Source organism: Chenopodium album, chromosome 20 (genome assembly GCF_948465745.1).
Source record: "Chenopodium album chromosome 20, dcCheAlbu1.1, whole genome shotgun sequence".
In the NCBI taxonomy this organism is placed as follows: Eukaryota; Viridiplantae; Streptophyta; class Magnoliopsida; order Caryophyllales; family Amaranthaceae; genus Chenopodium; species Chenopodium album.
This window is the reverse complement of record NC_137853.1, coordinates 14,595,576-14,611,106: the sequence shown is the minus strand read 5'-3', so window position 1 is coordinate 14,611,106 and position 15,531 is coordinate 14,595,576. Positions and strand designations below refer to the sequence as shown.

General features: G+C 32.9%; 2 protein-coding genes across 2 annotated transcripts; both read left to right on the top strand.

Moving 5' to 3' along the window:
* The first annotated feature begins 2,966 nt into the window (after positions 1 to 2,966).
* On the top strand, positions 2,967 to 5,844 carry LOC145596850 (uncharacterized). The gene is made up of 4 exons (XM_081653043.1): positions 2,967 to 3,041; positions 3,124 to 3,201; positions 4,815 to 5,138; positions 5,221 to 5,844. Exons 1-4 carry the CDS (start codon positions 2,967 to 2,969, stop codon positions 5,842 to 5,844), a joined length of 1,101 nt encoding a protein of 366 aa, XP_081509169.1.
* A 273-nt stretch (positions 5,845 to 6,117) lies between these two features.
* Positions 6,118 to 7,439, top strand: LOC145596849 (uncharacterized). Its single transcript, XM_081653042.1, has 3 exons — positions 6,118 to 6,600; positions 6,700 to 6,880; positions 6,967 to 7,439. Exons 1-3 carry the CDS (start codon positions 6,118 to 6,120, stop codon positions 7,437 to 7,439), a joined length of 1,137 nt encoding a protein of 378 aa, XP_081509168.1.
* Positions 7,440 to 15,531: the final 8,092 nt, after the last annotated feature.

The following is a 15,531-nucleotide window of genomic DNA, read 5'->3' as shown; positions in this document are numbered from 1 at the left end:
CATAAATCAAAATAAGATGAATAAGATATCGTTGGAAATCCCTTGAAGTCTACTTTCTAACCCAATTAGAATCAGATTAAAATATTTTGTAGAATAAAAGATATGGCCGAAATAGTGGGACGGTGTCAGTTTTGGATAGAGTTTCGTATTTCTTTTATATCTTTTTCGTTATAGCTCGGAATTAATATTATAATATATCATTGGAAAGATAATTTCAAGATCTATCCAACCATATAAGAATCAGATAAAAAACTATGAAGCACAAAAATATTATCTGACAATCTTTGAATGTCTTTCAATTTGAATAGAATTACTAGAGGAGTTTTATTCCATTTCAAACTCTTTAATCTTATCTTTTCAAAAAGGATAATTAAGATCTTTTAGAAACTTATAACAGCTTCCAATTAATTCTAATTGGATTAGGAGTGGGGTTAAATCCTTTGGACCCTCCACATGATCATTGGGTCGTAGGTAAGGTGGGCTTAGGCTCGGTTTGGACTCAGTTTAGTATTTTGGCCATAGCTTATTCGTTATAACTCGGATTTGGGCTTATAATATATAGTTGGAAAGCTTATTGAAAGGCCTATACAACCAAATAATAATTGGATCAAAATTATATAGCCATGAAATCAGTTCAGCTCGGTTTTGTAATGTGGATATGGAAAGTGGAAAGTAAGTTATGGTTTAGGGAAATGAGCTAGGAAATGGATTGGTTTATGAAATGTATTGGGTAGAAACATGGATTTAAGCACTTCAAAGATTAAATACTCAACCCGACCAATAAAGGCGGTGAAAGGTGTTCATTATCGGGCTTGGTTTTGGGGGAGACATTTTTAGGTGTCTACACCTACAAACCTCGAACTGACTAATTCTTCAAGTAACCCTTGAATGAACCCTCATGTAAACGCTGACCGAGTAACCCCTAACCAAACTCTTAAGTAACCCTTACTGAATTACTCAAGTAACTCCTGACCGAACTCCTTAAATAACCCCTTACCTAGTTACTCGAGTTCCCCTGACAGAGTAACTCAAGTAACCTATGACCGAGTAACTCCTCGAGTAACCCTTGACTGAGCAATTCGAGTAACCCTTGATTGAGTAATCCCTCAAGTAACCCTTAGCTGAATGAACCTTTCGAATAACCCCTATCAAAACCCAATTAGTAACCCCTAACCGAGTAACTCGAGTAACCCCTAACTGCATAACTCGGATAACCCCTAACAAAATAACTCGGGTAACCCCTGCCACACGGTGTGGCTTGCTGCACCCAAAAAATTGTTGTGTGATAATATATGTTGTGACATAATTGAGTTCAAATAAGCGAGAAAATATAAAAACAATAATTGAAAATTATAGGTCGCACTTACTCCTTCTCTCTTCCTCGAGCCTTCTCTTTCGTTCTTTATTATTATATCATAAACTCTTTCTTTGTCCTTTTCCATTAGTCCTATTCTCTATTTATCACTCTCTTTATTTCTCTTCCAACCCCCTTGTATTTTTCCTATCCCTATATTTTTCTTTTTAGCCTCTTTTTATCTCATCCTCTTTCCTTCATAACCCATATTTCTATCTCTCCCATTTTTTCTAACTTTTTTTCTCCCGCCTTTATTCCTTCTTCTAGCCTACCCCTTATCTCTTTTGAACTGGTATCTATATCTTTCGGTCTACCCTATCTCTTAGCCCCTCTTTGTCTCTTTCTTCAAACCCTTTGCTTTCCTAGTTCCCTCTCTCTCTCTCTCATCCTCTTTCCTTCATAACTTCGGTCTACCCTATCTCTTAGCCTCTCTTTGTCTCTCTTTCTCTCTCTCTCAATGATTCTCTCTATTTTGGCCCTTGTTTCTCTACCTCCCTTTCCCTTTTGCTCCTTCTTCCCTTCCTCTCCTCCTCTACCTTCATCTTTCTCTCCTCTCATTGTGGTTGTATACACATAAAACATCACTTACTCATGAAATAATGAAGATATCAATGTTTGTTAGTGATTCCATAGCTCAAGTTTTGGTAATTGTATCATAGATTCATGGGTTAGTATAAGTGTATAGATTATCTATTTCCATCACTGGCTCACTGCTATGCTCGATCAATTTATTATATTGTGTTCCCATGATGCATATTATTAGTAAAATAAGGCATGAAAGTTGGAAAAATTAACTTTGTAAGATCATGATTCATTACTCAAGAAATAAGCATGAACTAATATTGGTATATACTATTATGTTATGATGCTCAAGTTAAAACAAAGGGTTTTAGAATAATATAGGTACAAAAGTGCGTCTTTTGATCCGATGGACAGAGGGTAAATTACAAGAGTTTACTTAATGTTATAGGAATACGAGTACAAAAGAGTAGTTAGATTTTCCATTTCAAAAATAAAAAATTACATAATCTTTGTTCAACTCTTTTTGGCATACATCCCCAAATTTCTTGCTAACTTTTCTTGTTGATTTTTTTTACCTACTTCCAATTGTTTTCTTGCGGTATCTTTGATTTTCTGTAGAAAGCTTCCCTGAAACATAATGTAAATGATTAAGTACAATGTGATATTTGGCATAAGATTTAATTCAATCTAATCAGAGATTTACCGGTCAGGCTTGAAGACTAAGTAACTGTTTGGCCTAGTTTCTACAAGGGTTTCTTTATCTAAGAAATAGAAATTGGGCCAAACAAGGGTTTTTTAAAAAACAGAAACACTTTCTCAAGAAGCCCAAAACAGCTTCTAGAGTGGGCAAAATGAGAAGCACCAATTTTGAGCTTCTCTACATCAGTTTCTCGGGGAGCTATTTTCCCATTTAATGAAAATTTTTGTTGGACAAAAATATCCTTAACATTTCACAAAAAGACCTCTTTTATATCCCATTAAAAAAAAGAAACCCCTCTTCTCTCTTCTCCTCTCTCATAAACATCAGCTCTTTCTCTCTCCTGAAACACAAACCCCTCAACCCTCAAGGCCAAAAATCATCACCGACGACATGCAATCTGGTCCTCCTAGACCACCGGCGCCACCATTTCGTCCACCCAAGAGGACACAACCAAGCAATAATAAGGTATTAATTTTTTTTTTATTTATGGAAATTTCTTCTCTTTTGTGGGTAGAACCCTAATTTCTTTGCATTGATTTTGAAATAGGAGAAAGATATAAATCTCAGTGGTTCTCCTCATCCAAATCATCCCAATATGTCACGAACAAGAAGTTCTGCCAATGAGGTTAGTGAATTTGGTCCAAAATTTAGATATTGAAATTTTCAATTTTGATTCAATTTAGGCGTTTCATTTCAAATTCTGTATTTTCAATTTTGATTCAATTGAGTTGGATGAACTAGGATTAATATGACAAGTGTTTGGGTAGTGCCGTAGTGAATTTCAAATGACATGGTTTTGTTGGATGATTGATTCAAACCAATTATGGCTAGTTGTTGTTGAAGGGTCCATTTTCTGTGAGGATAAATTAATTAGGAGTATGTTGTATGTTGTAAGGTTTGTATTCTCTTAAAAGGCAAATTCTGGTGAGATATCTCTTAATACCACACATGCACATTTTGCCCCACAAAGCTAAGGCTGCTGGACAATGGACATGATCAACTCTTAATAATAAGTATGATTTATACTATGTAATCATGTAAGTATGTTTTGTTTTATCTCTTGAGTATGTATAGACATATAATAACCTCAAGAATAGTCCTAAATCTTATTAGAACCTCTACTAATTATTAATGTTTGTGTAAACGTAAATAAATTACTCTTGTCAATTGTTTAATGAGAAATTATCCTTCTTGTAGATCTTGATAGAGTATATATTGAAAATGCATATCAATACTTTATTAATAATTGACGGTGTTGTTGTCTTGATAATCCTTTGGAGGATTAGACTCGTGATGACAGAAATGAGCAAATTTTATAATGTTTAAGATCATCCAAATTTTGTCAAAACTTTGATATCAACTTATGAGTTTTATTCTTGTCAACTAACGGATTAGGGGGGGAAAGTAGTGTTCTATCTTTCAAATTTACATATTTTGGTGTACACATACTAATTAAGTCACTTGTCACAACTAGCTTTGATTTCATACTAGTTACACTAGCATATTTAATTTACATGATTTGTGGTCTTGATTGTAGTATATTGTATATAGTAAATCATATTCCAAATCATTTAAATTAGTAGGCTAAAAAAGCTGAGATTAATGATAAATTTGTTGAGATTCTATCAAAATCAAATGAACTAAAGAAGATTTTATTACTGAGATTATAAACTACTCTGTAGAATCTAATTCTTTAGGCACTTTTGTTTTATTACAATTCTTTACACACTTCATGAACATAGAAGCTAAGGTATATATAGCTAGAGGACAAAAATAAAAAAAAGTTGAACTTTTGAACACATGTTTACATACACATTTGGTAGAAACCAATAAAGAAGTGGAATAATTTGGCCAGTATAGATATATAGGGATCATTGCCAAAAAAAAAAAAGTTCATGAAAAAGTTGATGGTACGTTATTTTGGTACAATGGTGTAAAGCAGTAATCTTTGGATTTGATTGAAACTATTTTCAATTATCAGGAATTAAATTTTAAAAATGAATAACTCGTTATACAACATCTATACCAAAGATAAATAATGATACACGGATTATAAAGGATCATATTATGTATTATTGTTGTATGATAAATGCTTGTATGTTGTAAGGTTTGTCAATATAATGCTAGTAGAATTTATAAAGCGTGACATTGGGAGGCAGATTGCATTGTTATGTTGTGTGTATGGTTGGTGAAGCTTATGCGTAATGCACAACATTTCATGGCTTTGTTTGTCTTTAGATTAACGAACAAGTAAAGAGGTCAAAAGCAACTTGGTCTGATGAAACAACTAAGATTTTTTGTGAGGTTTGTGCTGAAGAGGTCCATGCAGGGAATAGACCACACACTCATTTTAGCAAAATTGGTTGGAATAATGTGGTTATAAAGTTCCAACAAAGGTCTAGTAAAATGTATGACCAGAAACAATTAAAAAACAAGTGGGAGAAATTAAAAACGGAGTACACTACATGGAAGAATCTCATAGAAAAGGAGATAGGGTTAGGATGGGATCATGAGAAAAATACAATTGTTGCATCCGATCAGTGGTGGGCACTCAAAGAACAGGTGAGCATAACAATAATCTGATTTCTACATTTCCTTTTTCAAGTAGTTAATTGTAACTAATTACATTTATTTATTTGTATAGGCCAGTCCGGGTGTTGCTAAATTTCGTGAAGCTGGAATCCAAAATTTAACAGAGTTAGAGATCATGTTTGCTAAAATAATCGTTTCTGCTACAACTTCATGGAACCCTTATTCACAAGATGATACTGAAATAGAAGACTCGTCTACCATAGGCAACGAAGAAATAGAAGATGAGGAGCAAGTGGATATTACTATGGATGGTAGTATTAATGAAACAGTATCTCAACAACTTGAAAGTGAAAGCATTGACAAGACCAAAGTCAATACAACATCGGAAGAAAGAGGAAAAAAAACACAAAAAGGAAAGAAATCTAAAGTTAGCACAGCTAAGCTCATGCAAAATGAGCTAAAACGTATTGTTGGTGCGATGGAGAATTTTTCTCAATCTAGTGCTACTGTAACTTCAAAAAGAACTGACCTTCCTGGTTGTAGCATTGGAGGGTGTCTAACATTGCTTGCTACAACACCAGGGGTTGAATTAGGAAGTGAGCTTTATATGTTAGGAACTCGTTTATTTGTGAAACGAGAATATAGAGAGATGTTTGTTGGTATTCCTGATGAAAATATACGGAGTGTTTGGCTTGAGCAAGAATTGGAAAGGGAGAAAAAAGCTTCTCAACGTTAATTTTTTTTATTTGTTATGAAACATTGTATTTATGCTTTTATTGCTACTCTCTTTAATTACCGTGTTGTAACAAACTAACTTTCTTATTTATATCAGTTATTTTGATTTTCTTAGTATTTGTTATATATCATTATCATTATACTTTCTTGAGTAATATTAGCTTTTTATAGTTGCTTTGTTATTTAAGGTTTACTTTAAAGTAAACAATTTTAATTGGTTCCTTGTTTTTTTTATAATCAGATTAGTTCAAATGGAAGTGCTTATGATGATGTAATGGATGAATCCTCCTCCGAAGAAGAAGACGATGAAGAGTTAGTACTTCAAGAACAACTGAGGGGTAAACAAATGATGTTATATGCTGCCACAGGGGTAACGATACTTACCAAATACTATCTTAAATATTTATGTAAACAACCTACTAGGATTTCGTTATGTTCTGGATGGCAATGGTTGCAAGAGGTTTTATCTACACCAGGTGACAGTTATAGGATATTAAGAATGGAACCCCATGTGTTTTATAGTCTTGCAAAATTATTAGTGGATAAATATGGATTAAAGTCAACTAGAACCATGCCTGCTGAAGAAGCACTCGGAATATTCATATATTTATGTGCACAATTTCAATCTAATCGTAATATGCAAAATCGCTTTAAACATTCTGGTGAAACGATAAGTAGAAAATTCAATGAAGTTCTTGAAGCAATGACAAGATTTTCTAAAGATATTGTAAGACCTTCTGATCCAAACTTCAAGGAGGTTCCAACCAAGATACGAAATAATTATAAATATTAGCCACATTTCAAGGATTGTATTGGTGCCATTGACGGAACTCATATTCCATGTGTTGTTTCGGAGGAGGATAAAATCCCTTACATAGGGCGCAAAGGTATCCCTACACAAAATGTGTTAGCAATTTGTGACTTTGACATGTTATTTACATATTTTGTTGCTGGATGGCCGGGATCTGTTTATGATAATCGAATCTTAAAGGATGCAATGGAAGACCCCAAGAAATATTTCCCTCATCCAACCGAAGGTATATATTTATGAAATTATTATGCGTATAATCGTTACCATTATTATATACTATGGTGTCATTATCTAATATTATACAATGTACAGGAAAATATTATGTTGTTGACGCAGGCTATCCGAATATGAAAGGATTTTTGGCTCCTTTCAAAGGTGAACGATACCATGTTCCTGATTTTCGTCGTTCAACACAACCTCCAAATGGTTTCTATGAAGTCTTTAATTATTCACATTCGTCGTTGAGAAACATTATAGAGAGAACATTTGGTGTCTGGAAAAAAAGATGGAGGATATTATCAATTATGCCCAGCTTTCCGTTGGAAACTCAAAAGAAACTTGTTGCAGCTACTATGGCTATGCATAACTATATAAGAAGACACGCGCTTGAAGATTTGGAATTTGATAAATGTGATGCAGATCCTTATTATATACCTGAAGTTGAAGGGGATGTGGATATTGGAGGCAACCCGGTAACTACTCTTGAAGAACATGATGGATCAATGGATGATTTTAGTATGGAGTCTATTCGCTACAATATTGCAACTTCTCTAATGAGTCGTTGATTGTAACATTATTGGATCTTTTATTAGGAATAATTATATTAGACATTATGTTTGTAATTATGAACGTATGAAACTTTTGGATATGAATTATTAATATGAAATTTAAAAATCTAAGTATTTAGATTTATGAAATGTTCAAAATTTTAAATTAAAATTTTATCTTACAAGCAATTATAAACAATTTGCTAACCAAAATTAAAAAAATAATAATAAAAAAAAAACTACTATTAACAACAAGGTACAAGAACTTAATACTAGTTTATTCTCCCAAATAATTTTTTTTTAAAAAAAAAACCTGATATGGGCCAAACAAGGTAAAATAGTTTCTCAATCTAAGAATCACTTCTAATTTTTGATGGGCCAAACAAATTTGTTTCTTACAAGTGTTTCCCTAGAAATAGTTTCTGGAAAACTACTTCTGGGAAACAGAAGTTGTTTTTCGGAAGCTTGGCCAAACAAACCCTAAATTACAGTATGCAAACCACTTCATAATAATACCCCAAAAAAAAAAGCTCAATTGTGATTAAAAATGATTTGAGTAGATTAATAATATTGCAATCCTCTGAAATTAGCTAATGGGTGCTGAGATTACCCCCGTGTAACCAATTTCTAACAAGCTCAAAAATGCCAACAAAGGTAGCCTGTAAATTACTTGCAAGATAACAATTTATTTACCCATCTATAGTATGTTTTATAGTACAATTATTCTAAGTTCCCTAAGAAAATAGTATGACTAAACCTCTTGAGTAACCCCTAACCGAGTACACCCCATTTCCTATCTATTTAACCCATCAAGGTTGTGACGTAATTCGTATTATACTATTATGCAATTATACATCTAAAAATGGGCATGTCATGCATGGAACTCTACAAAGTCCAAACTGTTAAATCACTATATATATATATATATATATATATATATATATATATATATATATATATATATATATATATATATATATATATATATATATATATATATATATATATATATATATATATAACCAACCTATGTAGGACTCGAACCTACACATACGTGCAATAGCACATTTGTAACACCCCAATAATTCTCCCTTTTCCAAACCACTTACTTTAAATAAAATAGTGGAGAACTATTGACATGTTACCGCCACGTGTTAAAACGTTAAGGCTTTATCAAAGTATTGCAGCGGAAAATCAAACTTAAGTCTTTAAAATAACATAGTTTAGAAAGCGAATAAGTCAAAGCTTACAAATTGGAACCATGTAAGGCCCTTATTTAAAACCAAACCAATATTAAAAATCCAAAACATAAACGAAATAGCAAAATATAAATAAGTTCAACACAAGAATCGAATACTCTCAACCACGCCAAACCCTTGACAATGTGTATGTCAAAATCCCGAACTTCACATCATCAAGATAACCTGTGTGATACTGCTCCCTTATAATACAAGTGTAATAATTGGATCATCACAGGGTCATTGAAAGGCGAAGGCCATGACCAAAAGAAAGACACATACAAAAGCACGCAATCAGCAAAGCTGAGTACATACAAGCTACAACGTACCAAACCTAGCATGCTCAATTAATTAAAGTAAATAAACATACAATGTGAATACAATAATCAAGACTCCACACTTAAACAATTCAATTGACTCAACATACTTACTAACTAATTACAAACACTTGAATCTATATTTAATTTAATTAATTTAGTTTGGAGTAAGCAATAGACCAGGCTGTCCAATCCACCAAATCATTTTGGTCCCAAATGACCATTTGAAATAAAAGTTTAGCGCGATGCAAGAATGGGCGCGACTCCATTCTCACAAAGTTAGTCTAGGATCCCATCTAACTTTCATTATAAAATAAAATGTAAATACCAAAAGAGAAGAGGACATGTTGATCAAACAAGCCTCGAAAAGCCACGGGCTACCACCGTGTACCCCAACCCATAATTGTCAATACTCTAGAAGTGCACGCTTTTCAGAGTTTTATTGCTCATCCATGTTTCACTTTACGTGATTACAATTTTAATTAATAGTCGACTCATTCAAGAAGACCATACATAACAATCATACATCAATTCATTTTTAATCTTATTTAGGACAATGGTGATCACATCACAAATTGACCTTTAATTCCATTAAACTTCCAAATTATCCAAAATTGTTGAACATAGTCAACCCACCTAGCCATTTCGGCTTAATCCACCTTTACTCAACATACTAACAAGTTATGATTGAGTAATAAATAAATAAATAATAACCTTGTGGAATAATTAGTAAGTTCATTCCACTTAAACCATTCAATTCCAATCCTTTAATAATCCAAATGTGGTTAACAAACCAATCCAATAAAATATGTTTGTATCAACATTCCATACAAACAATTAATCCAATATAATTCAACACACTTGCATCCATAATTCCATACAAGAATAATTAATTCACCAAAATATGCCTCATAACATAAATACATGAATTAATTAAATATATAACCAAACAATTTCCATCCAAGTGTTCTCTAATCATGAAACTAAGTTCTTTCCTTTTGGTACCTAAACATGATACTACTTGCAACGAAGTAGACATGTACGTACCTCGTATAAACAATCCTTTGAGCCACTTTTAATCACTTAAAAGTCTCCTAAGTAATAATCACTTCATAGAAAACAACCAACAACAATAAATAAATACTTAACCAAAATTCCAGCAATATAATTTAGATTAAAAGTCCTTAAAACTTCATCAAAAACATGTTTTTATCCTTAATTAATCAATAGAAATTGACTAGGAACAAAAGCCCCAAATTAATTAGTCATTAGAACCCTAAAATCCCAATTTGATTAAATTAAAACTCTAGGTTTATAAATTATAAAATCTGAAAATTATAACATAATTAAAATCTGAAATTTATAAGTTTAAGCTATCAAAAACATGAATTTGATACTAAAAATATAATCTTTATACTACAAAATCAAAACCCAAAACAATTTAATAATAAACAAGATAGTAGAGCAAAAATAAAAGGAGGAGGAAAGGGCAGCCATGGTGGGCCACTGGTGGGTCGCCGGTGGGTCGCCGGCGGCGGGCAGCGGGCGGCGGTGTGGCAACAGCAGGTGGCAGTTGGGGGTGGCAGCAATGGTGGTGAGTAGTGAGGGTTTCCTCACGTAGGAGAGGAGGAAAAAGAAAGAAAGAAAAGAAAGAAAAAAAAAAGAAAAAAAAAAGAAAAAGGAAAGGAAAAGAAAAATAAAAATAAAAGAAATAAAATAAAGGAGAAAGTAAATTAGACTAACCTTTTGTGTGGAAAAAAATTTGGGGATGTATGGGGTATTTATAGGAGAGAGAGTGGTGTAGGGTTAGTTTAAGATTGGGCCTCATAAAAAAAATAATGGGCCAAATAGATAAATGAAATGGGCTAGCTTTGTTTAATATATATGGCATAAATTGTAGAATGAACAATTAAAAATCCTTTTTGAACAAAATCAATCATCAACCCAAAAATAATTTGTAACTTTAAAACTTAAATCCCGGAAAACACACATAAATATTATAAATAAAATAAAAATTCATTTATAATATATTTATAAATACGGGGGATTACAACATTGCTCTACCATTTGAGCTAATAGGCTTTCCATAAACTTTATTGAAATCGACATAAATTATAGCATCATAAACGCCCAAACATAGCAGAGATTTGAAAAGCAAATTACCTAATGCCAAGGTGAAGACAAAGCATCAAACCTTGAGAATGAAGTTTAATTAGGTTTCATTTATCCACTCTTGCTGCTCTGCGCCATCCTCACACCCCCAGTCACCCAACATCATAAGCCCAACTCGCTATGACACAATAAAGCCCACCACAAAGCAGACACATGACTACATAAAAGCACGTCTATCTGGTCCAAACACACAACATACTCTTAATGTGTCAACCACAAAGCAGACACATGAGGTAAGTGTCGACATACTCGTCCGACGCGTAATCAACGCTAAAAATATTATTTAGTTATCTAATTAAGAAGTTTTGTTGAATGTTGTGTGCTTGTAAACAGTTGCATTGAGGTAAGTGTGTGTTGATAGGTGAAAGAATGTTAGTATGTTTAAATACGCTTATGTACTCAGCTTTGCTGATTGTGTTTTTGTGTGTTATTGGCCTTGTCTTTACCTTGGCCCTATGATGACCCAGTTTTAATGGAGAGTAGTGGAAACAAGTAGAGATAAGCTTTCAGGTTATTGAATCATATTTATAACAGGGATTGAGTGAAGAGCGAATCATGCTAATTTCTATTAATTTATGATGTTTTTAATGCTTTGATTATTTTATGATATTATTATTCGTGAGACTAACATAAAGTTTGAAGTTACTTTGGTTTTTAATAAGGGCCTACAATGGTTCTAAGTTGTAGGTTGATTTTATTTGACTTTACTTTCATTTGGTTGACTTTTTTAAGTTGACTTGTTTGAATGGTTTGAACTTAGTCTGATGTTGTGTGTCTTTGATAGTTTCCTTAGCCGTTTTCATGGTGGCGGTAATGTCTTAGATTTTCTTATTTCGAGTTTAAAAGAGCAAAACAAGTATTTTAAGGGAAAAAGAATTTATAGGGTGTTACAACTATGAGTCAGCAAAAAGTTCAAGGACGACGATGAGTTAACAATTAGTTGTTTAGAAAGCTCAATGATTTTTTGGTTTATTAAATAAAGTCTAGCTCAACAACTCAGTTACTTCACTGATCCCATAATATTTTTTTTTATTAGAAACAGAATCCCATAATCATAATTGAGCTATAAATAGTAAGTTATTACAGTATAATTCATATAGTCACTTTTACATCAAGTATCAACTAATCTGAATTATTAATTTCTAAAAAAAAATTTTTAAAAAATCTAATCTAATTATTAATAAACAACTCACAACCTTTAATAATCAAAACATAACAAACCACAAATTCAATCAATAACTGTATAAGAACAGATATGTAAATCTAAATCACTGTATAATTATTAAAAATTAAAAAAGATGTGAAGTCTGAAACTGAACAAATCAAGATTAATTTGGACTAATAAAATTAACCCCACTATCAGTATTATCATGTGGAATCCTTACAAGTTCATTTCTATTGTAAGATTCAACAACTTTACCAAAGGTTGCCTCCATTGTTAAGCAATGAAATCCTCAGCAAATTCAACCCAAAATGTGGAAGATTTTATATGGGCCGGGCTAGGGTATTTTGGGAAGATTGAAATGGGTATATGCTCATTTTGTAAGAAACCCAAGCAAATGAAAAGGGTATATCTTTTTCTTCCAATTTTCGTTCTTGGTTAAAGAATTTTTGTGTTCTTGCCATCAATTGAATTCTCAAAGTGCATGTGCGTCATTTTTCTCCTCTCCCTTTTTTATTGGATTGCAGCAAGTAATTAAAAGGTTTTGCAAGTGGGTCGACGGTGGTTTCAATGGGTAATAGGTAGGACAGGGGTTTGTAATTGTGGTTTCGGTGGGGCTGGGGCTAGACCTGGCAAATAGGTCATTCGGGTCAGGTCATTTCGGGTCGGGTTAACTTGGGGTCAAAAAGTTATCGGGTCGACTGATAATCGGGTCGGGTCGGGCATCGGGTCAACACTTCGGGTCGAGTTCGGGTCGAATCAAGTTTGGGTTCGGTCAGTTTGGGTTGGGTCAATTTTCGGGTCGGGTTACTTCGAGTCGGGTTAATTTTCGGGTCGACTTTTGGTCAGGTCATGTTCGGGTGATGCATAGCGTTAAATTCAACTCTGCATATATATATATATATATATATATATATATATATATATATATATATATATATATATATATATATATATATATATATATATATATATTTATTTATTTTGTGACGAAAAACTCACTATATTTATTAAGCTTACTTTTTTCATGGAATGTAGTAATTGTTTGACTTTTATTGACTTTTTTTTTAAAAAAAAAAAAATAAGATAGAGAATCAATTTCATGATCTCCTGAAATTAAGAGGGATGCACTAACTAATTGAGGTATACCTCACTCTCTTATCGATTTTAGTTTTAATACTCTTATTATCATTGTCACTCTCTTAGTTTTAATAATTTCTTTGTGTTATTCTTATACTCCCTCCGTCCCAAATTACTCGCAACGATTTGACATTTTACACTATTCACACATCTTAATTTTTTTTTTAGCTATTATATGAAAGTCAATGTAGTCATATAAGATGTTGTTAGGTCTATTTTAATGTATAACTAGATGTAAGCCCGTGCGATGCACGATTCTAGTAAATCATTTTATTTAATTAAAATTTTTGTATATTTATGAAGATTATTCATTAGATATATGGATAAAATTCATAATATCATAAGATAATTTTTTAATTTAAAACTAAAATCATCTTTTGTTGTTTTATTTATTTTACGTGACGCTTGAATTTAAAATCCTAACTAACCTTATTCATAAATTTTGCTTATGTGACAATTTTAATTTTTAATTCAAAAAAATGACAAATCTTGATTTTTATTGATTAAAATAAGTCTTTTGCCTATGCAATTTTTTTAATGTACTCATTCTGTTTAAAATGTTAGTATCATTTATAATTTTTTAACTATTAAAAATTAGGAAAAATTGCCCGGAATAATCCCACCTTTGGGCCGTCTGCTAAAAATAATCCTACCTTTGGATTTTTTTAAATAATCCTACCTTTGGATTATTTTTAAATAATCCCACCTTTACCCCCAATCTGCTCTCAATGGTCCCAAGTGACCGGTTACCTGCTAGAAAAGTAGTTTTTTTTTTTGGGTTTAAAATACATGTGTCACCATACAATTTGTCTAAAATTTTAAATTAAAAAATAATGAATTTTTTAAAAAAAAAAGCCCAGCCACCCCCTACCCCTCCCCACCAGCCCGACCTCCCAACCCCCCGTGAGCGGCACCGGCGCACCTACAACCTCCCTCTACCGGCCAAGTCTTAGCTCAAAGTTTAACAGAGCCACAACCCAAAAGTGAACATCCCCATCTCAGATTCTATGTATATTTCTCCAATTTCAAAGCAATCAATTTAGAGCTTACAAACTTAGCTTCAATGGCATCCACTCATTGAAATGGGTATCCTTACAAATTGCCTTTCTTAATCCTCATTTCTTCTGGGTACTAAACCCTTTTCTTCTTCAACCTTTTCTCCTCTTCAATTCAATCAAAACCCACACTTAATCGGAAGTTCTATTTTTTCGGGGAAAAGGGTTGTGTGATTTAGGGAAAGGGGGGGAACAATAGGGGATGTTCGGCACGGCGCCGGTGCCGGCTTGGGGATGGGGTTCTTGGCGCGCCGATGCCGGGGAGGGAGGCAGGAAGGCCGGGTTGGGTATGGATGGGTAGAGGAGCTGGGGAGGGGTTTCGAGGGTGGTTCAGGGGAAGTCAGGCGCGCCTGGTTCGTGAGGGAGAAAGGTGGTTTAGGGGAGGGTGTTCAGCCGTGCCGCCGACACCGTCGCTGGCGTTGGGGGTCTGGCGATTGGAGCAACGGTGCAGGGGTGTTACGGGGGCGGGGAAGGATGCTAGTGGTGGTTTTTAGATAATTATTGTTTTTTTTTTTGAAAATCAATATATAATTATTGTTTTATTATTTTGTCTTTTAAAAAAAATTAACTTATTTTAAATTTTGTTTTATTTTATTTTTATTTTTTTGACAAATCACAGGCCGACATGTGTCAAGTAACTTGTTATAACAAGTTATATGATCGGTTGGGACCATTTTTAGCGGATTGATATCAAAGGTGGGATTATTTAAAAATAATCCAAAGGTGGGATTATATTTAGCGGACGGCCCAATGGTGGGATTATTCCGAGCAATTTTTCCTATAAATTATGGGAAATTAGTAATATGAGATTTAATTTTATTCGTTTCGATAAGTATATTATTAAAATCAAACTTTTATAATATATGGTAGGAGAGATTAAAGATAATTGCGATAAAAAATTTTCATGCATATATTAGTTTTTTTTTTATTTTGTTTTGAGAGAAGATAATTATTAGTTTTTTTTAATAATTTAAATTTTAATTATTTACTATTCGTTGTTTTTACCTATTTGTCAAAATTATTTAA